The sequence below is a fragment of the Lygodium microphyllum genome, chromosome 18, assembly GCF_053477565.2.
Source record: "Lygodium microphyllum isolate KBCC chromosome 18, Lygodium_microphyllum_v1.1.10, whole genome shotgun sequence".
In the NCBI taxonomy this organism is placed as follows: Eukaryota; Viridiplantae; Streptophyta; class Polypodiopsida; order Schizaeales; family Lygodiaceae; genus Lygodium; species Lygodium microphyllum.
Window position 1 is genome coordinate 142,662,137 of NC_141152.1, and position 25,650 is coordinate 142,687,786.

General features: G+C 42.4%; 1 protein-coding gene across 3 annotated transcripts in view; it reads left to right on the forward strand.

Moving 5' to 3' along the window:
* Positions 1 to 19,192: 19,192 nt before the first annotated feature.
* Positions 19,193 to 25,650, forward strand: part of LOC148021465 (putative pentatricopeptide repeat-containing protein At3g01580) — a 48,041-nt gene continuing 41,583 nt past the window's right edge. For all 3 annotated transcript variants that reach the window (XM_087699358.1, XM_087699357.1, XM_087699355.1), the window contains exons 1-3: positions 19,193 to 21,840; positions 21,946 to 22,090; positions 22,388 to 22,478. In XM_087699358.1, coding sequence (XP_087555484.1) covers positions 19,545 to 21,734 — 2,190 coding nt within the window. In that variant the 5' untranslated portion in view covers positions 19,193 to 19,544 and the 3' untranslated portion in view covers positions 21,735 to 21,840; positions 21,946 to 22,090; positions 22,388 to 22,478. The remainder of the gene's footprint in view (positions 21,841 to 21,945; positions 22,091 to 22,387; positions 22,479 to 25,650) is intronic.

Here is a 25,650-nt window from a genome sequence, read left to right on the forward strand (position 1 = left end):
AGAGGGGGTGTTGAGCTAAAACACGCTTTACAGCTGATTAACATTTTTAGACAGCGCCAAAACATGCTTAATTAATGAAAAACGCAAATTTGGTGCACAGTTTGAGAAAGTTTGAATGGTCTCCCAAAACCCTAATTTTTTGGGCACCCTTCAATATCTATAAATAGCCGGGCTACCCACTATTCAGCCTCATTCTTTTTTGTGCAGGTTCTTTACTCCATCGTACAGATTTGAGCCATCATCCACCTACCATCGGTTGTTAGCCGTTACCAACTGCAGCCCATCACTATGGAGCCCTAGGCAGCTTGTTTTTAGCCATCGCTCTGTTTTTTGGAGATCTTGATCTGTTGGGTCATCATAGCACTTGATCAGCTTGCGTTTTCAACATCTGGTGCCAGGCGACAGGTTGCTGCCATCTCTTGCACCGGGCAACTGTCGCAGTACCTACGTTTTTTTATGTGAATGCAGGTCACTCTTATGTGGATGGTGAATCCAGTGGCTCAGAACAGAGCATTGATGATGAGTTGGGTATTCCTTCTATTGTTACACCTGGAGTAAGGAAGACCAGGGATGTTTTGAGAGCACCTGGGAGTGAACCTACGTTGCGCAGGTCTACCAGAGCTAGGTATCCTGTGGATAGGCTGAAATATGATGGATTTACAGCCATTCACTATGCATATATGGTCAAAGTGATACATGAACCAAAACCCACTTCTTTTGAGCAAGCCATGGGAAAAGAGAAATGGGAGAAAGCCATGGATGAAGAAATGGATGCCTTGGAAGCAAATTCTATATGGGAGTTGGTACCTTTGCCTAAAGGTAAGAATGCAATTGGTTGTAAGTGGGTTTATAAGGTGAAGCACAATGCAGATGGTTCTGTGAATAGATACAAGGCAAGATTAGTAGTCAAGGAGTATGCACAAACATATGGCATTGACTATGAAGAAACATTCAGTCCGGTTGCAAGGATGGCAACCGTAAGAGCAGTCATTGCTATGGCTGCATCAAAGGAATGGTCTTTACGTCAGATGGATGTAAAGAATGCCTTCTTGCATGGTGATTTGCAAGAAGAAGTATATATGGAGCAGCCACCAGGTTATGTGCATGCTGTTCATCCTGAGTTTGTTTGCAGGTTGAAGAAAGCCTTGTATGGCTTGAAGCAAGCACCTAGAGCATGGTCTGACAAGATAGGATAGTATCTTGTCACTATTAGCTTTCAGATTTCCAAGGCAGATTTCTCACTTTATGTGAGAAAAACAGAGAAAGGTATTATGCTACTTGTCATTTATGTTGATGATTTGATTATGACAGGCGACAGTGATGAAGATATCCTTCATGTGAAAATGCTATTGAAGCAGAAGTTTGAGATGAAGGATTTGAGAGAGCTACGTTATTTCTTGGGCATTGAGGTGATTAGATCACCAAGTGGGATACAGCTCTTGCAGAGGCAGTATGGATTGGACATGCTGTCCAAATATGGGATGACAGGCTGTAAGCCTATTTCAGTTCCTTTGGAGCAGAATGTGAAGCTGAGCACAGATACATGTGAGCTTCTAGAAGACCCTACTATGTACAGACGCATAGTAGGAAGTTTGATTTATATGGCTATTACCAGGCCAGATTTGAGCTATGCTATTGGATTGGTAAGTCAGTTTATGCAGGCTCCAAGGAAACCACATTTGGATGCAGCTAGATGCATACTCAGGTATGTGAAGTCCACATTGCAGTATGGACTATTTTATGAGACTGGGGTTCAGATACAGTTGCATGGATACACTGATGCTGATTGGGCTGGTAGTATTTCTGATAGACGATCTACCAGTGGATATGTGTTCTCTTTTGGGAGTGTTGCAGTCACTTGGAGCAGCAAGAAACAGCCTACAGTTGCCTTGTCGAGCACAGAGGCTGAGTACAGGGGTGCAGCAATGGCTGCATGTGAGGTAGCTTGGTTGCATAAGCTACTTTATGATATGCATCAGTCTACAGATGGGCCAGTTGTCATTTATTGTGACAACATGAGTAGTATACACTTGGCAAATAACCCAGTCTATCATGCTAGAACAAAGCACATTGAGGTGCATTATCACTATGTGCGAGAGAGGGTTTTACTAGGTCTTATTGATCTAGTTTATGTCAGCACAGAGGATCAGGTAGCTGACATATTCACGAAGGCATTGGGCGCAGAGAAGCTGCGCAAGTTCAGAGACCTGCTTGGTGTGTAGGAATTGGGATTGAGCTCAAGGGGGAGTGTTGAGATATCGAGCTCCACTCGTGATATGCCAGGGTGACCGTTGTGCATTTATGTCACCGACTTGTCAGTTGCAGATGCGGTTGGTACACCGCCCATGAATAATAGCTAGATGACAGCTATCCTTATCTACTCTAGTTCGTGGCTCAGTTAGTATGCCACCTTAGTTATTTGAGTTTGGTTTGAGACCCATATATAGGGTTCTTCTATTTCTTTGTAAGAGAGTTCTTTTGGCTTACACAACTAAGAAGAGGAAAACTGTTTTCAGCCTCCACCTCTGTGTGTATTCCCCCATTGTGCAAGCAAGAAAGCTACAAGTGAGACTCCTTCCTTCTCTCCCACAATCTTGACATAGCCATGGGATGACTATGATACTATGTAAATAGTCAAGAGGAGAGAGAGCTGAAGTAACAAAGAGCACACACAAACATTGGAGATTTGAGTATACACAACCTTGGGATGGCTCTAATTCTATGTAAATAGACAAGAGGATAGAAAGATGGAGTAATCAAGAGCATATACAAACACTAGAGTCTTGAGCACATAGAGAAGTAGGGCTGAAATCTTATTCTTCTTCTAGCTTTTTTTTCCACACAAAAAAACTTAAATGTACAACATGATGAAAGACTGATATGAAAGTACCAAAACATATATACATGTGGTTGCTAAGTGTGAACCCACTAAGGATAGATGAGGTAGCATAATGAATATGCCATAACCAAGAGTATTCTATGTGGGTGTAATCTAGTGAGTAAAGTCTTGCGACATCACCAAGATGTATAGGGAATGCTAGCTCATGTGGCACTTGACATCTAAACAAATACCAAAGTAGCCTTAGCCAAGACCAAAAGGATGAGATCCCACCTTAACTAATCGTATGATTTATCAAGATCGATGTTAATTGACACAAATTTCTCAATAAGGATCAAGGCATGATGATTTGGTAATAATAATTTTAAAGTAGTGTCGTGAATTCAATAGCCATGAATGAATCCATATTGTTTCAAATGAATAATAACAATTAAACTTTTAAGGGGGTTGGGGGAGGGGTCTTATTTAGTCTATCTTCAGTAAAACATGAAAATCTCACAAATAGTGGAAAATGATAAAAGGTAAAACTGCAAGAGGATTTTAACTTCTACACCTTAACTTAACCACCATCCACCCATAGAGACATAAGGTGAGCTACCCTTTAGGATTCATCTTAGTGTTTGTTATGCTAAGTGGATTGAAGGGCTAGTGATTTTGAAATAGAAGCTGTGTCGGCCATTTCATGGTGGTTACTTTGTGACAAGTTTTGTGCATTCATCTCAGCTACTATCACCAAATGATTACCTTGATGTGATTTGTCCTTCGTATGAAGGACCATGTTCATGTCAGCCATGAATAGAAACTCCTCTACCTCCATTTGTTGAGAAATATGTCTTAGGTTATGTTCCATGTCCTATGTATGCATAAAATAAAGTGAGGCTGTGTAAATTGACCTTAAAGTCAAAAGAGTATCTATCTACTTTGGGAGATACTCATTCAAAGAGTATGAAGAATGGAAGAAGACGAGCTTGAAGAACGAAGAAAAAGAAAATGGATTGAGCCTCCATATCTTGTGTCTATCTCCCTTCCATTGCACATCTATGTCAAGTCTTTTTAGTGGGTATTAGAGTAAGAGTGAAGAATCTAATTGAGGAATGTATCAAGAAGCGAGGTCTACATCAAATGCAAGCCTGCTATCTACAACTAAATCATGTACAAATCTTCATCTACTCAGCTCAAAATAGGTGTACGAATTGGAAGACCCATTGTATCTTAGATTTGGGGGCTCCATTACGTGCTTTGGATGCATTCGAGAAGCCATTTAAGGCTGTAAATCATATATGATAGCAAGGTTTCGATTGGTTTTTGGTTTCGAATCAAGTTATGTATGGATGCTAGAAGTAAGGGGGTTGCTTAAGTTGAGGGAATCCTTGAGTTGGGTGAATTACTTGAGCCCAAAAGCACAAGGGCATCTTGTAATTGTGAAGCATAAGGACTACTTCTAAGTAGGGGGTTTATCCCAACAGAGACTAAGAAAAATGAAGAATTTTAAAGCTTGCTTGTGCTTAGTAAAGAGAGTCTTAAGTTCCAAACTTCATCAATTAGGACTTGAGGATGTGTGCAATGGTTACTAATCTAAAATAGATAAGCTTTCTTTGATAAAAACCTTAATCTAAGGTTTTAGCCTCCCTCCCCCTTGGGGCCCAAAGAATTAACCCTATTTACATTTGGGCAAACTAAACTAGATGCTTTAACAATTGTATTCACACTAGAGCTTCCTTTGAACTAGTTATTTGGGAAATTTATTTCACATTGAGCTTGCTATGAATTGGATAAATATGAACTAGTTCCAAATTTGGGTGTTTAGGCTACAAGAAAAGAGAAGTTGTTTTGAAGAGAAAAAAGATGGTTGTTATGCAACTTTCAGGTGACATTTTGAAGGCAAAATTTTTGCAAAAAAAAAACTTAAAAATATAGTATGTGTTGAGATTTGTGTGGCTTTATTTTTTAATATTAAAATTTGTAGAAATAGAGTAGGAAAATTTGTGATTTTTGGACGCATATTTTGATGCTTTTTGGGTCATATGGATACTATTTGAGCTCCATATGCAACATTTATTGTTGGACAACAAATGTACACCATGTGGACATATTGTATTGAAGTTTTTTGTTGCAATTGGGCATAGTATGTGTTGAAAATCAGAGTTTGCAGTAGTAGAATGTGTGCACAAGAGGGAGAGAAGAGCTCAAAGTACAAGAATGAAATCTTGCTTACTAAGTTGCTTAGAGTACAACTTGGGTACACTCTCTCACAAGTGATAGTGACCCATAGGCTGTTTATATAGCCCTTTGCCAGCTAGGGTTAGGGTTTCCCCTGCCCTTAGGGCTATTCACACACATCTACCCTTATACTCCCTTGCTTATAGTGGGTTTCTATGCCCATCTTCTAACACCCCCCCTCAATGCCAGGGTGGCATTGGATTACAAGACATGTAAAAGATCCCCCCCTTTTTGGATGCCTTTATAAATCAGGCTTACAAGGTTGTTCTAGGTAGATGATTTAAATAGTCAAAACAGTCGATCTTCAGATGAATTGGAGACATAGTTGGCCACCAATTCTTTGGGTATTTCAGGAGTGTTGGGGCATTTACTTGTTATATGCCCTATCTTCTTGCATTTGTTACATTTCATCTTCTCGGGATACTTCTTCCAGCAGTTGTTTACAAGATGTTCTTTTTTCTTGCAGAAAGAACATTTAGTGAGAACTGTATGAACCAATACTTGTTCACGGGAATTTGAAGTTGCTTGACTGTTGCTGCTTTCTTTGTGGTTCCTCTTTTCTTCATCCAAACAGGATTGAATGGTACTTGCCAAAGTAGGATCTGGAATGTTTGTGAGAGTGGTTACAAGAGTAGGGAACACCTGTTTTACAGCTTTTAGGAGAATAGCAATAGCATCTTCTTCAAGTATTGGAGCTTGTACAGAAGCAAGTTGTGCCATAAGTCCCTTCATATGAGAAATGAATTTTCCCAAATCTTCTCCTGAACGGTATTCCAAGCTGAAGAATTCAATTTTAAGGAAGATTTTAGTATTCTTCCCAGTGGCTCCATAGAGCTTTTCAAGCTCATCCCATTTTTCTTTAGCAGTGTTTAGTTGATCAACATGATGAATCAGAGATTCATCTAAGTGTAGCATTATGATTGCTTGAGCCCGTTGGTCATCCTCTATATCAATCATATTTGCAGAGTTTACAACTCTATTGCCTTGAACATGAGGCCAATACCCTCTCTCCATCATTTTGTATTTTATAAGTACTTGCCATGGATGGAAATCCTTACCATCGAACTTTCGAATTTGAGGACGGACATCAGCATATGTTGTAGTCATTGGGAAGGTCTTACCACTTGTTGGGACAAGGGCAGTGTCTAGTCCCTTACAAACCTTTCACTGAATGTGGAAGCAAATTAGACAAAGTGAAGTCAAAGTTGTAATGAAGAGAAAGGCTGAAAATCATATAAGTGTAATATTTCCAGGTGTGACTTTGGTGGTCCTTTCTTATGTGCAAACTTCTTCCGTGGTTTAATAGTCTTTTTAGGTTTTAATGAAGTAAACCTAGACTGGACTTTAGGCTCCTCCTTGTGGTACGGCTTAGTGGATGAGGCTTGTGTTGGACACGGTTTGTCTATGATCTCAATGCTTGTTGTTGATGACTCTGAGGAGAGTATGATAACACTCATGCTATTGATTTTACTGACCAAAGTACTTGAGACAATGTCACTTACAGTATGCAATACACTTATTGTGCATAATGGTTTATGTGTTTATTTTACACATAACCTTACAACAATGTATGAAGAGGAATAAAAAACTCACTGGTTTTAGTGAATGTCCAGCAAGCTATTCAACTGATGATTTATGATTAGTGTTAAGAGAACACTATTGTCAAGCTTAGTGAAGTGCTTGAATGGAACCCGGTTTGAAGTCGGCTTCCCGATGCTTGGTGATGTCCGTTAATCATGCCCAAGAGCTTTAGACTCTGGAATAGGATTCAGAGACTCTGCTTCAGTGATTAGAATCACTGTTAATGAAGCTCAGAGTGTAAAAATCCCAAAATGTCAAGCTTGGAGCTTGTTGGCTATGGCTACCCAAAAAAAAACACAGTTAGGGTTTGGCTTGTAGCAGCCAGCAGAAGAGGAATTTCCCAGAGCCCTCTTGGTTGAGGATAGCCCACTTAGGGGGCTATCAAACCCCCATGATAGTTGCTGGGATTGTGCCGTCTTCTGCCCACGATTCAGCCCGAGATTCACGCCTGTCCAGACTGCGCCGTTTTTTCAATGTTGGCAATGCTGGCTTCACGCGTGGACAATGTCGGTGCTTGAGCTGACAGGGAGCTGCGCCCTGATGTGGGGAAGAAGTCTCCAGAAGAAATCTCAGGCTAATATGGCCTCCTTTGTCCTCCTCAAGTCCTCCAATGGAGGTAGGTTGCAGGCAGCTATGGAGGAAAGAAGGGTAGAGTGAAGAAAATGACAGCTAGTGTGCACTTAGTGATGACTGATGCTGAGGGAAGCTGAGGAGATCAGAGATGGCTCTGATACCATGTTGAAAATCAGAGTTTGCAGCAGTAGAATGTGTGCACAAGAGGGAGAGAAGAGCTCAAAGTACAAGAATGAAATCTTGCTTACTAAGTTGCTTAGAGTACAACTTGGGTACACTCTCTCACAAGTGATAGTGACCCATAGGCTGTTTATATAGCCCTTTGCCAGCTAGGGTTAGGGTTTCCCCTGCCCTTAGGGCTATTCACACCCATCTACCCTTATACTCCCTTGCTTACAGTGGGTTTCTATGCCCATCTTCTAACAGTATGATACTTACATCATTGGGTTTTAATTTGCATATATTTATTGGGTTGCTTGGGTTTTAGTCTTGGAACTTATACAGATGATGGTCATTTGATGCATGCTTCTTGAGTAGTCATTTGCCACATTGTATATTATTGGTTTTTTGAAGTTGAAATAGTCATAATGTCAAAATTTGTGCAGATAACATAGATTATTGGGAACAAGTTGACAAAGGAAAACTATATTGTTTGGTCCTATTCTATGAAAACTTTTCTTATGGGGAGAGGTCTTTGCAACCTCATGACTAGTAAGGATGCATGTCTTGAGCTTCCTAAGGAGCCAATGGAGGAAGAGAATAAGGCCTATAAGGATTGGACAAGTAAAAATAGGAATATACTACATTAGATCTCCATATGCATTTTGGAGACTTGGATTCTGCATATAAAAAGGGCAAGTACATGTAAGGATGAATGGAAGATAATTGAAAAGTTGTATGGGACTTGTGCTAAGGTAAGAAAGATACAATTGAAGTAAAAGCTACATGGCGCCGCATGGCATGGAAATCAGAGCATTAGTGACTATGTTGCTAATATTAAGCAAATTGCAAAGGATTTTACTTCAATTAATGTACCTGTTGATGATACTTACTTAGTTTTAATCACTCTAAATGGACTTGGCCCTCCATACAAGTCCATGGACACTTCTATCTCTATGATAAATAGTCTATCCATTATTTTGGGGAGAGTTTATTGCTTTATTACTCATGAAATAAGTGAATCTTAGCCTTAATGCATCTAACAGTGGATAAAACAGTAGTGGTGATAGTGTGTTTTGCCATCACAGAGGATGTGGTGGTCCTTCTAGAGGTAGAGGATATTCTTATAGTTGAGAAGATGCTTCTACTTGTGGCCTTGGATCTTTTGGACATGGAGATTTCATGCCTAGAGGTAGGGGGAGAGCCTTCTCCAGAGGTAGAGGGGACAATCTAGTTCACATAGAGATGGTGCATGTCATTATTGTAAACAATTTGGTCATTATGAGAAGTAATGCTATTATTAGTGAAATTCTATGTCTAGAGGTCATAGAAGGACTCAGTATGATCATTATGCAAGTGGTTATGAAAGCACATGTTATATCTCTAGAGGTGGATTAGCTAGAGGAAATTTGTTTGCCATGGAGCATGTACTTGGTAGTATGACTTATCCACATAGTGATGAGGATTGGTTTTTGGACTCAGGGGCTATGATCACATGACACATCATGAAGAATGGTGGTCTGATAGGAAGCAAGAAATGCATATTGGAGCATGTTGCCATTGAGGATTATACATTACATAAATTTATGCATATTGGCAATGTTCCATTATTCACTAGAGATGGGATTGAGAATAAACTATGGAGACGTATTGTATGTGCCTACTATAACAAATATTACACATATTGATAGTGTTCCATTGGTCACTAAAGATGGGATTGAGAATAAACTATGAGATGTATTGTATATGTCTACTATAACAAAAAATATGCTTCTAGTGAACACATGGCTAATCAATGCTTCCAATTTAGGTTTAACAAGTATGGCTACTTCATCAAAAAGTTTAGAAATAGTAAACTTGGCAAATTAATCGCAATAAGAAAAAAGAAAAGTAGATTGTTTTCATTGGATGCTAGTACTCCTATTGTACAAAGCTCTATGAATGTAGATGTAGGACATGGACAAGGCAAGGATGTGAAACTATGGCATATGAGCATGCATGTGAGACATGTCAATTTGGAAAAGAGTCTAGACTTTCATTTTCAAAGAGGAAATAATCAATATATATCCTTTGGAAATGGCACATTCAGACATATGGGGTCCATGCCAAAACATGTCATTGAGTGGAAACTGCAAGTTCTATCTCGCTTTCATTGATAATTGCACCATCACCTTCGATTAATAACTCTACTCTCTCCCTACTATATTAAGGACAAACCCTTACTATAGCCACTTCCAGTCCATCAAGGGAAATAGTTATCTTGATAAAATCCCCAAATCCACTCATGAATATCATCATTGGTTTAAGAAATGATGTATAATAAATGAGGGCATCCCCACTCCCTCTAATGAGGACATTGATGAAGTAGTCATACCCCATGAGGGCTAATTTAAGAGACAACCCACACCTCAACTCTTGCAGGCAAAGGACAAGACCCTATATTTTGCATCTTTTATTCTTTGTGGAACACATCCCCCTAATGTTCCACGACCAACAAATAATTTTGTGCATGGTCGGATTAAGAAGTTAAACCCAAAGCTTCCAATTGGGCATAAATATTTGTGCACCCACCACAGAGTTTCTTTCCAATTTCTTAAGTGAGATCTTCGAGCCATTCTTCGCCCTCTTTTATCATATTCGGTTGGGCTACATGTTTGATCTGAAAGTAAAAATTTTCAAGGCTAAAGCAATATGAAATTTTTAATGTTGTGCTTGCACATTGAAGCATCCCAAGACATCTACTATTTCCTTCTCCAACAATGACATCAAAAGTGAAGGTATAAGTTTTTGATCCTTTTAGAATGCAAAAAACAAGGCTTTGCTCAGAGACCCATGATGGGCTAGACAAAGGCAATGAGGCCCAAAAATAATGTGAGTCACACTCTTCTTACCTGCAATACAATACATCAAACTATACAAAGCAACCAAGGCCTCTTATATACATCAAATCGTGGTATCTTGAAGGGAAACCCCTTCAACCCTTCACTTAGAAAGCTATGGCTATGGCTAATTAAAGAAATCATGTTGTATAGACTTTGAATGCATATACATTCCAACTTTACATCATTGATAATACTTGCAAGATGTTGATTTTTGAGAGTTGCACACTTTAACATTTATACCTCTATACATCTCTTTATAAAGAAAGATAACAACACTCAGGGCCTATGCATATACAAAAGATCACTTCTTGACCACACAAAAATGGGGACCCCATAATACATTAAAGAGACATTAAACCATTGTAGCCCAAAGGGTAGCAAATTTACCTTAAATGCGAAGGGACTGAGCTCGAAGTCATGATAATCTCTGTTACTCTTGATTATTGATAGGATCATTTGTTAGAGCTTTCTTAGTATAATTTAATTTATATACAAGGAAAGATTCTTATGTAAATCTTTTAGAAGTCTATTGAGTTTCATTTTAATGTTATAGTCTCATTTTGAGCTTATGGGTGAGTTTGTTACATGTTATTCACTCTCTATACCATGTGAAATTCATCGTACCATTGGTCTCTTTTATTCGTTTCAATATGGTATCAAATTCTTTTATCATCCTCAATTTGATCATTTTATGAGGCTTCTGTTCTAGCTTGTATCTAAAGTGTCTGCACACATTTGTTTGTGTGAGCACTTGCTTAACCATAACTAGCTCATTCCATGCATCAAGATTCTAATGTCATCGTATAAGAATTGGTAGGGTGATTGTGCTCAACACCCACACGCTTACATACATCAATTATTGCAATCCTAAAATCAAGAAAAAATAACGTTCTATAACTATGCACAATAAGATAAAAGTGTGTGCACGTGCGCACATGCACACACACATGCACACAAGCCATGCACATATACACATCCCATAAGAATCTATTGTAATAGACCGCACAAATACAAGAGAGAAGAGAAACACTACAAAGAAAGAAGAACACTACAAATGAACTCAGAAGGTAGATGCTTGAGAAACAAATTCCATATATTGAGACAAGAGACACTACAAACTCAACATTGAGATGTTAGCTATGGGCATCGGCTCCCTTTCTTCAATGGAATCTATAGTAATGGTGTGTGCTCGAGTGACTGGAGGAGGGACCACTTAGTCTATTTGTAGGCCCAAATCACAAACTAGTTGGTCGGCAATCTAGCATCAGTAAAATAAAGTCAACCATCACAATAAATGCAAGTTGGCCACAAATTGGCACAAATAATCCCCATAGCATGACTAGAAAAATAGACACAACTCACGATACATGCACATACTTGCTCATGAATTAACTAATCTGCTAACAACACACACACACACACACACACACACACACACACACACACACACACACACACACACACACACACACACACACACACACACACACACACACACACACACACACACACACACACACACACACACACACACACACACACACACACACACACACACACACACACACACACACACACACACACACACACACACACACACACACACACACACACACACACACACACACACACACACACACACACACACACACACACACGACACGCGCGCGCACACACACACACACACACACACACGACACGCGCGCGCGTGTTGTGTGTGTGCGTGTGTGCGCGCGTGTCGTGTGTGTGTGTGTGTGTGTGTGTGTGTGTGTGTGTGTGTGTGTGTGTGTGTGTGTGTGTGTGTGTGTGTGTGTGTGTGTGTGTGTGTGTGTGTGTGTGTGTGTGTGTGTGTGTGTGTGTGTGTGTGTGTGTGTGTGTGTGTGTGTGTGTGTGTGTGTGTGTGTTGCATGCAATAAGTTATTTTAATGCTTTAGACCTCGAAATTTTTCTATGCACCCTTTCGCTATAATTTTGGCACAAATTAGGCATGTTATGATTATCAAGATGCTGAAGTAGATAAAGATTTTGATGTCTCCGAGGCTATAAAGCCTTCCTTGACATTTTCCATAAAGCTACCTTTCATGGAAGTATTAGAGGTTTATATTCAAGTTGTTGGTATTGTCTTCGTTTACTACAAGTCTATCTTTGCCTTCTTATGTTGTTGATCAAACCTACTATGGATTGTTGCGTCTGTTTTTGTATGTATATTGTTTTAGGAGCTATCATGCATCCCCAAATGCCACATCATATTTCACGAGATTTGGCCTATGACAACTATGAGGAGATAGTTCTCACTTGGGGGAGATAGATGATACCCATGCTTATTTCTCCCTTCTCAGATGCATCTTTAAAGAGGTTGTTTCAATGGTTATCTCTTACAAGATAGCTTCAAATGTCTAGAAGTTACAAAATGCTATATGAGGCTCCATCAACCATGTGAGATGTGACCTTTCATAATTAGTTCTAGACAAGAGGCTCATATTGTGGATACTATGCTCTATAAGCTTCCTTTAGAGTTTGATGGAGTGGCCAATGCTTTATGCACTCATACATGGTCAACCTCGATGAGTTTTATGGAGATGTCCTCCATGCAGCTTGAGCATTAGGTGTCTTTATGATTGTAGGGGAGGCTTCCATCTTGATATGGTGGCTAACATAAGGCTTTAGTAGCTTGAGAGAGGGGTGAGAGAAAGACGACGACAATGGTAAGAAGGGACATCTCCATAAGACCGTAAGAATTGCAAGGAACTACTGGCACTGTGGGAGGAGGAGGAGACGATGTAGCAAGATATGCAATGTATACACACTGCAAAAGAACGGTTTTTCTAGTGTACTGTTACACACTAAGAGTGCGTAAGGTAAATATCCCCAAGTTGGTTTTGGCACAACACAACACGTCACGTCACAACACGTCACAGCACGACACGACGCGTCACAGCGCGTCACGACACGGCACGGCACGGCACGACACGGCACATCACGACATAACACGATTGCAAGAAAAGAGAGTGAGAGAGTTTTGAGAATGAAAGTGAGAGGATGTATTAGATTGAGAAGGATTTACAAAGGAACGGGTAATTCGAAGATGGCGCACCACGCAGCCTATTATCGTCTCAACACCGTTTTGTAAGGAAGCAAGAGGATGCTCCCTTATACACTCCCCCCCCACGAGAAAGCTCAATGTCCTCATTGGGCGAGAGAGGGACAGGATATTTGACTGAAAAGAAATCGGGGGTCTTAATCCACTCCTAGAGAGCAGATCAGTGTCTTAGCCCGCTATTTACAAGGGAAGTATGTACAAGCCACGTCTTATCCACGGAATTTTTACAAGTGTGAGATAAGACGGATAGTTAGAGAAGTAGAAGTCTTATGCCTTGCCCACTGACTCAATTACACTTGTGGAACAAAGGACTTTGCCAAAAAGATGAAGTAGATTGATTCTGTCCACTCCTCACTGTACAAATCGTGAGACAGAAAATCACTCATGAGGTAAAAGTGGATGATAGAGATCTGGATTTTCTCTTTCGTTGTAGAACTGCAGCAGTAAATCACGGGCGTGTTCGATGACTAAAGGTTCAATCACCCATGCAGCCTCTTTGATTGGGCGATTCTTCCATTTGATCTGGAATTCGGGATGTTTGCCGGTGAAGCGAGTTGCCAGAATGATTTCAGGTTCAAAGGGTAGTTGTTTAAGCTGATCTGGCAAAGGACGTTGGCGCCCGAATCTAGTGTCGGCATGGAACCTCCGAAGTAGTTGTACATGAAAGGCATCATGAATTAAAACGTTGGGTGGCAACTGGAGTTTGTAGGTGACATCATTAATGCTGGTTACCACCTTGTAGGGGCCATAAAATCTGTTGTTGAACTTCGGAGTTAGGTTTTTGGGCAGATCTATATTTTTGGAACTGACTAACACCAAATCACCAGGGAAAAATTGTACATGTCTGCGGCGATTGATGTTGTATCTCTTGGCTACTAGAATCTTGTTTTGACGGAGGGTGTCTTGAGCGACTTGCATGCGCTGTTTCCAATTGAGCAGAAACTCTTCAGCATCTGGATCTGTGATAAATTGCTTACCTGCTGCTAAGGCCATGGGAGTTATGACTTCTTTACCAGTTGCCATCTCAAAAGGAGTAAACCCAGTAGAACTATGGAGAGTGGCATTGTAATGAAATTCAAGGATATCCAGAAATTGTGCCCAATCCTTCTGATCTGCTCGAACATAACTTCGAATGTAATCCTGAATACCCTGATTGAGTCTTTCTGTCTGCCCATCGGTTTGCGGATGGTATGCTGAAGAAAACCGGAGTTGCGTATCCAATACCTTGAATAATTCCCTCCACATGTTGCTTAGAAATCGGGGATCCCGATCTGAGATGATGGCCAAAGGTAGACCATGATATTTGAAAACTCTTGAAAAGAACAGTTTGGCCACCTTGGGAGCTGTAATGGGCGGTTCTGTTGGAATGAAATGAGCTTGTTTTGAAAAATAATCAACTACCACAAAAATCGCTGTACAACCATGAGACTTTGGAAGCTCTGTAATGAAGTCCATACTGACCACGTCCCAAGGACGGGACGGTACGGGCATCTCTTGCAGCTCTCCTGGTCGCTTCATGCGCTGTGCTTTGACCATTTGACAGGTAGGACAGGTGTGAACATATTGTGTAACATCCTCCCGCATCTTCGGCCAGTAGAAAAATCGTTTAAGCCGATCGAAGGTTCGGATCTGACCGGAATGGCCCCCAATAGGACTATCGTGACACTCCCAGAGTATTTGGTTGCGGAGAGCTGCCACCTTCGGAACATATAATGCTGACTGATAATGAATAAGTCCATCTTTGAATTCATACATGCCCCATGGTGTGTTACCCAATTCTATGTCTCTGATTAGCTGCTCTGCTTCTTCATTTCCCTGCATGTGCTCTCTAACTTGATCAGCAAATCTACCTTCAGCAACTGTGATAGCTTGTAACTCAACTCTTCGACTGAGAGCATCTGGCATTTTGTTAGAAGATCCAGGCTTGTGTAAAATTTCTATATCAAACTCTGCTAGGAAATCCTGCCACCTGGCTTGTTTGGGAGAAAGCTTGGGTTGGGTCTGGAAATATTTGAGAGAGATATTGTCTGTATAGACCTTGGTGGGTTTGTCTTGAACATAGTGTCTCCACTTCCTTAAGCAATATACCACTGCGAACATCTCTTGTTCATGTGTTGCCCACCTCCTTTCTGTAGCATCCAATTTCTTAGATTCATAACAAACTGGGTGTCCATCCTGCATAAGGACACCCCCAATGGCGTATGCTGAGGCATCAGTATGGACTTCGAATGTGCGGGCGAAATCTGCCATCTTGAGTACTGGTGCTTGTATCATCATCTGCTTGAGTTGGTCAAAAGCCTGTTGTTGCTTATCTGTCCACTGAAAAGTAGTTGTGGGGGATGTCAAATCTGTTAATGGTGCTGTAATCTTGCTGTAGTCTTGAATAAACCGGCGACAGAACACTGTAAACCCCAAAAATTCTCTGAGTTGCGGAAGCTTAGTAGGGGGTTGCCAGTTTGTAACCGCCTGCACCTTGTTAGGATCAATTGCAATACCATCCGGCTTAATCAGAAAGCCCAGAAAATCTATCTGCTCAACTGCAAACTGGCACTTCTCCGGCTTAACATAGAGTTGATGTTGATGGAGCCGCGAGAAGATTTTGTGCAAGTGCTCCAAATGCTCCTCCAGAGTTTTGCTGTAAATTAAAACATCATCAATGTAGATGATTACAAAGTCATCTAGGAAATCAATAAAAACTTTATCCATTAGTTCACAAAAGGTTGCTGGAGCATTGGTGAGTCCCTCCGGCATCACCAGCCATTCATAACTGCCATAACGGCTTCGGAAAGCTGTCTTTTCTTCGTCGCCTTCTGCTATGCGAATCTGATGGTATCCCGACCTCAAGTCGAGACGCGTGAAGAACTTAGCACCTTGAAGCCGATCCAATAAATCATCAACGACAGGCACGGGATATCTATTTCTGACCGTGAATTTGTTGAGGGCGCGGTAATCGGTACATAGTCTGAGCGAGCCATCCTTTTTCTTAACAAATAGTACCGGAGCTCCATAGGGGGATCTACTTGGCCGCATGTGCCCAGAGGCTTCCATTTGACCAATCTGCTTCTTGAGCTCCACCAATTCCGTGCCTGTCATCCTGTAAATCGGCCCAGCTGGGGGTTGAGCCCCTGGCAAAAGATTAATCTTATGATCGACACTTCTGCGAGGAGGCAGCCCATCAGGCAAATGATCAGGCATGACATCTTGAAACTGATTGAGGAGCTGTTGCACCTTGTCATTCCCTATGGTCCAGATAATCTGCTGAATGACTGGCTCTTCCTCAATTAGGCGTGTAATGCAAAGACGTAAGTGTTCCCCATGTTTCAATTCTTTTTCAAGCTGCTTAGCTGTAATTTCTGACATCGGTGAGACTTGATTCTGATCCTGTTGTTCGTGATGGTGATCCTCTGTCTGCCCTGTGAAGCTTGGAGTGGGACTGGGTTGGGGTAAAGACGTCGATTCCTGATGTTGTTGAGGAACTTCGGGCTCTGTAGGTGTATCTTGCCGTTGGAGCGAAAAAGACTTATGAGGGTGGTGCACTGCTGCGTGACAACTTGTTACTGAAGGTTGCTTTGCTGGTGTATGCCTTGAAGCTGACTCTTTGGGACTCCATTTCTGTGTGTGACTAGTATGAAGAGTAGAAGTTGAGGGACTCACCGGCTTATTGTCGAGATGAGTAGTCACCGGAATTGGCGATGCTAAGGTCGCAAGCTCCTGCAACCTTGTACGAAAATATGGAACCCACACCACAGTGGCTGGGGTTTGAAGATAAATCTTATTCCTTTGCATACCTAAAATTTGCACGACGTGCTGATCTACCCAATCCATTCCTAAAATGCCCTCAAACCCATCCATGGGAACAACAATGAAGTTTAACTTTGCGCGCCACTGCCCTATTTGCACTCGAACATCCTTTACCATTTCACAAGCTTTGTATTTACCCTGCACGAATGACACTTCAAGGCCTGCTGCCTTCGAGAGCCTGACGCCAAGGCGTGCTGCTACCTGCGGTGAAAGAAAATTGTGTGTGGCACCTGTGTCCACCATTAAATTTTGGGAAATATCTTCCACTGCTGCCTGAACATAGATATTGTTGATGCGAGGAATACAAACAGGCATGGTAGGAGAGGTATTAGCCTCAACAGCACCCACTCTCGGTTTTTGATCCCAATTCTTAGTGTCTTCTTCAATTTCTGTAATGTGAACTGTGGATGGGGGCAACGGGGTATTAGGTTGGACATATGCTGCTCTAGAGCCACTTGTTGATGCCGTTGCCCCTTTGGGACAATCTCGAGCGAAGTGAGGCCCTCCACATAAATTACATGCTAGGGGGCCCCCTCTTCCTCTATATCCACTAGAATAACCCCCCCGTGATGAGAAATTGCTTCGACCGAAAGCTCCACCTGTAGATCTAAAAGATGTAGACGTACTGGCAGGGCTGGAATCGGTCCGTGTGCCTTCAGTATATTCAATTCGAAGGGGTTGTTGACTTGACCACGCCGTTTCTGTACTAGCATTAGGTTGATTGAACCCTTGTGTTGTTCTGGGAGCCCATGATGTACCACCTGAAGACTGATTGCGCATGGACCCAACTTGCCTACCTTCAAAATCCCATAGCCTTTCAGCCATATTCATGGCATCTGCAACGGTAGCCAGCTCCTGTTTTTCTATTTCTTGACGAGCCCATCTTTGCAGACCATATAAAAAACCATGTAGTTTTGTCGTCGGGTCCATGTCGTGTAGCTGAAGCATAAGAGATCGGTATTTTTGAATGTATTCCCTCATTTTTCCATTGTATTGCCTGAGAAACCGCCATTCATCTCTGACTTTGAAGGGTTCATTCTTGGGAACAAAATAGTCGATCATTGCTTTCTGTAGATCTTCCCAAGAAAGCTTGCCTCCGTGCTGTTCTTCTTCAAACATGAGCCACTTAGCCGCTTCTCCATCCAGTAGTTGAGCTGCTGCGAGACCTTTGCGACGGCTTGAAATTTTCATCAATTTGAGGTACCCATCCACCTCACGGATCCATCTATTTAAGCTGACAGAGTCTCTTTCTCCTCTGTACTTGTTCGGAGGTTGTGGTTTAAATTTTCCCATTTCGTCTGAAGACGAATCATCCCGATCCCTTCTGTCTTTCTTTCTGCGTCTTCTATGTGGTTCCACTTCATTATCTGTTTCAGCCTGAATTTTTCCCATAGCTTTGGGTAACATTGTAGCCAAAAGATCTTGCATCATACCCCGCATGGCCTCAATAGAGTTGGGCTCCCTACGAAGCGCCACCCTTTCCTTCACTGCTGCATCCAAATCATCCTCATGATCCGTCGGGTACTCATCCCCGACCTCCATTTGAGGTTTACTGGCCCCAATTCCAAGAGCTACCGAGATTTCATCTCGTTCCTCTCTAGCCGCACTTTTGCTTTTGTTGCGTCCACCCATTTTTGATGACACAAATAGCTTTCACTATGATCACTCCCACGCCCGTTGAAGGACTTGCCTTCGCGTGAGGAGAGGCTCTGATACCAAGTGTTACACACTAAGAGTGCGTAAGGTAAATATCCCCAAGTTGGTTTTGGCACAACACAACACGTCACGTCACAGCACGACACGACGCGTCACAGCGCGTCACGACACGGCACGGCACGGCACGACACGGCACATCACGACATAACACGATTGCAAGAAAAGAGAGTGAGAGAGTTTTGAGAATGAAAGTGAGAGGATGTATTAGATTGAGAAGGATTTACAAAGGAACGGGTAATTCGAAGATGGCGCACCACGCAGCCTATTATCGTCTCAACACCGTTTTGTAAGGAAGCAAGAGGATGCTCCCTTATAGTACAGACTGCAAAAGAATATATCAGAGAGTCCGATTAGGGTGGGATATCGACTCCACACCCGTGGCAAAAGAATGTATATCAGAGTCCGAATAGGGGTGGGATATTGACAATCTCACCTGCAACGATGGTGGGGTAAGCCATGTTTAGACTCATGGAACTGTGCAAAAAGCGAGAGAGAGAGAGAGAGAGAGAGAGAGAGAGAGAGGTCCATTCAACCTCGGAAGAATAGAGCCGGCGGCATGCGTGTGGGCACAACTCAGAGAGAGGTATCATCCACAGGGCGCTGGTGGAACGGTTTGAAGCAAAGCTCATGCTCTGCATGGGTCTCTCCTCAGGGTCTGCAAGAGAAGACGTAAATGCCCTCGCCTGTAGATTCCGAGACCTTGATCAGCCTGCTTCGTGGCTGCCGACGGCACAAGAATCTTTTGAACACCAAGCTCTTGTATGCCTACATGTGTGAGCATGGGCTCGAATCAGACCATGTGCTCTGCAATCACCTGATTCCCGCACTTGTCCAATGTGGCAGCCTAATCGATGCCCAGTGGACATTTGACGGATCGCTCTCCTGCTGCAATGTTCATTCCTGGACTTGCCTCATCTCCGCCTATGTGGAAATCGGGGATTCGCAGCATGCCTTTCGCCTTTATGGTAAAATGCAAGATCAATACATGACACAACCCAACCTGTGCACTTATCTTTCACTGCTCAATGCCTGTGCTCAGGTCAAAGATGCGGAGCGAGGTCGAGAGGTTCATGCTGAAGTTATGAAGAAGGGACTGGACAGGTATCTTTTCAGTGGAAGTGCTGTGGTTGGGAACACCTTGGTGGATATGTATGGCAAATGCGGCTTGCTTGTGGAAGCTCGGAAAGTGTTTGATATTCTGCCAGCTTACAATGCAGTATCCTGGAATGCACTAATTGCAGGATATGCTGAACAGGGAATTAGTCCTGAAGCAGCATTCTGTTTCACAGCTATGCAGCATCACGGGATAAGCCCTACTGTGATCACTTTTCTTTGTAGCTTGAAAGCTTGTCGAGCCACAGGATCTATAGAAATGGGTAGAAATATTCATGCCCAGATAGCAAAAAGGGGTTTGGATAGAGACATTTGTGTTGGTAATTTGTTGGTGGATATGTACATGAAATGTGGTGCAAATACTGAAGCACAAGGAGTGTTTGACATGCAGCCAGTCCGAGATGCAGTTACCTGGAATGCACTGATTTCTGGATATGCTGAACTTGGATGTGGCCAGGAAGCGATGAACCATTTTCAACAAATGCAGCTGGATAACTTGTTACCTGACTCTGTAACTTTTGTGTGCATCTTGAAGGCTTGTGGAACCATGCAGGATTCAAAAATGGGCCAGCAAGTCCATGGCCAAGCCATCAAACAGGGATTGGAAAGCTTCCTTTATGTTGGTGGCACATTGGTGGATATGTACACCAAATGCAGCTTGCTTGCAGAAGCAAGCTGGGTGTTTAAGCGGCTTCCTGCTCGAGATGTAGTAACATGGGCCACACTAATTGCAGGCTATGCAGGTCACGGACTTGAAGAGGAAGTGCTGAACTGTTTTATAAATATGCAGCAGCAGGGAGTGTCTGCAGATGTTGCCACACTTGTTCTTTGCTTGAAAGCTTGTAGTGCTTTAGGGGCCTTAGAGTTAGGGCGAGCAATACATGATGAAATCAGGAAAGCAGGGCTAGAAACAGTGGTTTCTGTGAGCAGTGTACTCATTGATATGTACGGGCAATGTGGCTCTGTTTCAGAAGGACAAGAAGTGTTTGATAAGCTGCCTGTACGAGATGTTGTATCATGGACTTCCATGATAAAGGCATATGGTGAGAATCAAGAGGGTAACAAAGCTGTACAGTGTTTTGAGCAAATGCTAGAGGAGGGTGTGAAGCCAGATTCTATCACATTCATGTGTCTTCTTGCTGCATGCAGTCAAGCAAGCATGGTTCTCAAGGGCGAGGAGTATTTCAAAATGATGAAAGAACAATACAAAGTTCAATTGACATTGGATCACTATGCCTGCATGATTGATCTTTTGGCAAGATCTGGACATGTTGATGAGGCGCAAAGACTTATTGCAGGTATGCAATTTCCTCCATCTAGAACAATTCTAATGGCTCTGCTTAGTGCCTGCAAAATTTATGGTGAAGTCCAATTCGGAGAGAGGTGCTTTCAGCACCTTGTGGAGCTAAATCTAGAAGATGCTTCTGCATACTTGCTGATGGCCGATATCTATTCGAGTACTGCCAAGTGGAATGATGCAAACAGAGTAGAGGAAATACGGAAATATGCAGGGGCAAAGAAAAAGCGTGGTGGTGCCTTACTTGAGATAAACAAGAAGTTGCATGAATTTGCTGTGGGTGGTAGTCAAAGTAATGACATAATAGAGAGGTTACAAATTTTTGCTCCCTACTTGAAGGATGAAGGTTATGTGCCAAGTTTAGATTTCGTCTCAAGCCATTCATGTGTTACTGAGAATGAAGAAACAGTGTTTGATGGAACATATTCAGATTTCAATTTTCAAGGGAGATAAGGGCAACATTGTGGCTAGGAGTGTTGAGGCTGTTTAATAATGTCAATGCTCTATTTTGATCACACAAAAAGAAAATCAGACATTACATTTGACTTGATGGTCACAGGTATGCTGATACTGTATACTGTTCATCTTTAGCAAGGAACGCAACTTGATATCTAACCTTGATATTCAGAAAATTTAACCTGGATTTAATCCTTCTGGCAAGCAGTGTGCATGATTCATGGAGGAATTTCAGTGACAATCTCGGTCACCAGACGTGTACACTTTTATTGTTATTACAAGGCTGCTGCTTCCGGTCATATTACTTGTCTATTAGCAGTGGAATTATCATGTTGTCTTCTTCCTCATACCAGGTATGGATTGCTTCCTGCTGCTGTGTTATCTTCAAATAAAGCATAATTTGCATGCATAGAAGACCTGTATAGAAGGAAGGGTCAGAATTTTATCCGTAGCTATAAAAATACTTAAAACTTATGATGATGAAATGACTATGTCTGCTAACCAGTACTTGTGAAGGGACCACAATTATCCTAGTACTTATAAAATGGACCGCAATTTATTAGTAATTTTCTGATTTGAGCTGTTAAAACCATATCTTTTCATAATAAGCGATCTGATACCCTTCTGTCAATCTTCAAATGGTTTCTCAGGTCTATCTTACCATTGCTGCTGTTAAGGCTGACCACTAAAAACTGCAACTATGGCAATTGCTTGTGATCTTGGGGCTGTTACACTACTAATGTATGGTACCTTCTTGTTGCTTCCTTTTATTTGATTGCTGCTACATGCTTGAATCCATTGTTTTCTTACTAATTACTTCTTCCTGGTTTGTGTTATCTTTATAAGACTCTTGTGTGTGGCTACCTGGAATGATCAAATCATCCGCATAAAGGATGACCAACATACAGACATTACTGACTCTGACACTGATAGTAAAGGTTAGGGTCATGATTTGATCGTCTAAAGCCACTTTGAAGAAATAATTGATCAATATGTTGGTACCAAGTCTTGGGGGACTTGCTTCAAGCTGTAAGACTCCAAGAGCCTTATGCAAGCGATAGACAAGGTCCTCCTTTCTAGGCACATGGAAGCCTAGAGACATAAATCCCCTCCTTTAAGATGCCATTCAAGAAGATGGGCTTCATGCCCATTTGGTACATGGGCCAATGATGGTGGGTTGTGAGAGCCAAGATCCCTTGCCCTTTGAGCAAAACCCTTGGCAACAAGCCTAGCTTTATGCTTGTCCAAGGTGCCATCAGCCGGGTATTTGGTCTTACAAACCCATTTCACACTAATCACTCTCCACTTGTTTGGATGTGGAACCAACTCCCATGTCTCATTTCCCTTGATGGAATTGAGCTCCTCTTGCATAAAACGATGCCAAACATGATGTGCTAGAGCCTTCTCAATGGTAGTAGGCTCTCTATCCAATTGTGCCCACTCCTAGTTGATTGTTGTAGGTGAGCTTATGTCTTGGGAAAAGAAGTAACTCATGACTCTTGCATAAGTTGCTTGAACGAGCGTGGAGTAACAATGGGTTGCTATCGCTATGAGGGAGGCCTAGGGGCATCCGGAACCTGTGATACACTGGTATAAGAAAGGGAATCTCTCCCTCACTAGGTAAAGAAGGCTCCCCTTCATCGGAGAAAAAAGGGTCTCTCCTTGATGGCTCAATATCCCCCTAAAGAAATGTGAGGGGATGGGGATGGGGATGGGGATGGAGTAGAAATACTTGTAGAAGAAGGAGGCGGTGGCAAATATGGGGAAGGCAAAGAAGGAAGAGGGAGAGAAGTCCAATATGAAGTCGAGTTGCCACACAGAATGTTGGAAGATAATGGTAGCATCGACAATGGAGGAGGAGGTGAAGTCCATGAAGATCCACTTGATGAAGAAGTAGCATTGGAGGGGGATGAAGAGGCCATAGCTGCATCAAACACAACATTCGGGGTCACCACAATCTTACGGGTTTGAGGATCATAAAGTTTGTAGCCTTTGATTACTTGACTATAATCAACAAAGATGCGCTTCTTGGATTTTGCATCAAGTTTGCCCTTGTGTTTCCTGTGACATGAATTTAGGCATCACATCCAAAGATGCGAACATGGGAGACAAATGGCTTCTTGCCAAAGAATGCATGATACGGAGTGTTGAGAAACCCTTCACCCTTCACTTGCAGTTTGCGTTTTTGCATTTCTGCGTTTTGCATTTAGGGTTTGCGTTTAGGGTTTGCAGCCCCAAAAAGAGGTGCCATCCTAGACTGACTGTGCCTATTTATAGGCCACTCTCTCACTCATTCCTCACGGTTGATTCATTTAGTCCGTCCATAGAAACAGGGAACGGCCGTTCCTGTGCATAGGAACGGATTAACGCGTTCTGGGAGGTCCGAGGCCAGGAAACACCGACGGAACATTTCAGCCCATTCTAGGTCCCGTTCCAGGCCGTTCCCTGTCCGTTCCAGGGTCGTTCCCTGTTTGGAACGGCCACTCGAGCACTGGAAATTAATTTAAAAAAAAATTGTTTGTTGCTGGCGCTCGTTTAGGCGATTTGCTGCCTGACGACTTCGCTTCTCCTCTCCAGACAGCAGTGAGGAGAGAGAAAGACTAAAAATGGAGCCTGCAAGAGAGAGAAAGACTAAAAATGGAGCCTGCAGGAGAGAGACTGAAAACGCAGGTAGGACAGCTTGTAGGAGAGAGAAAGACTGCAGCGACTGCAGACAGGAGAGAGAAAACTGTCAAGGCGGCAGCTGGTGCCTGCAAATGCAGCAGCTTGTTGGCGTGGCAGGCTGTACGACAATAGTGCAGATGAACAACAATCAGTTGCCTGGCAGAAACAACAGCAATCAGCGTGTGGAGGATTGGAAACATGCGCCAGACTGTAGGGAACAGTGATGGACAGTAAGGGCTGAGATGTCTTCCGTGACCGGGGTGTGGGTAGCAAGCTGGTAACACCTGAAACCTGCAAAAACGAGATTATAAAAGAGTGGAGGGTTGGCTGCCAATCTATAGAAAACTAGGGTTCTAGATCCTCTCCCACTTAACTTTCTCGATCTGCTCCCTGTTTTAGGATTTTGGCTAAAATAAGCCTAAAATAAGCATGTTTTGGGGCTGTTTAAGTGGCTAAGTGCATTTCTTAGCACAACACCATGGAAGAAGGCTCCTCCAAGTCAACAATATAAAGGAAACTGACTCGTGGGTAACCACTGGAGTAGAGGTAGAAGGCTCGGATGTTTTAGCTCCATCCTTCGCTCTTGGACGAAGGTGAGGGTACTTCTTTCAACATTTCTCCTCTAGATATGTCCCCTTCCCACAATACGGGCATTTAGGCTTCTCTGAGTCGGAGTCAAAACCCGCAGAACTCTCTTGTCTTTTAGCTTGTGACTTTCCTTTCTTCTGTGTGTCCCCTCCCAAACTTGCAACAAAAGCTTTGGTGGAGGTGGATCCACTAGCTACCTCTTTGGCGTGCTCGTCATGCTCTGAAATAAGCGGGGCAAGATCCTCCCATAGAAGCTTCTCACGGGTCCTTGATGTAAGAAGGGTGGTGTAAAAGACATCAAACCGGGGAGATGGCAGCTGAGTCAAAAGAATCATGGCCATATCCTTTGAAGAGATGAGCCTGCCAAGGGACGCAAGCTTATCCCTCATGTCCTTCAACCTGTTGATACGATCCTTCATGGAAGAAGAATCGTCAACAGCGAGCATTTCTAATTTCTTCTTGAGAGTAATCCGATGGGCAAGTGTCTTTTAATGGTTCAAAGAAGCAAGCTTTGTCCACACTTCCATTGCTTTTCACAACTTGTGCACATGAACTAGGACATAATCTTGTAAGCTCACAAAGAGGAAAGATCTTGAGTTGAGCCGATATTTAAAGCTGCATGATTCATCAATGATCCAATGGTGGGGTCCTCCATTGGACG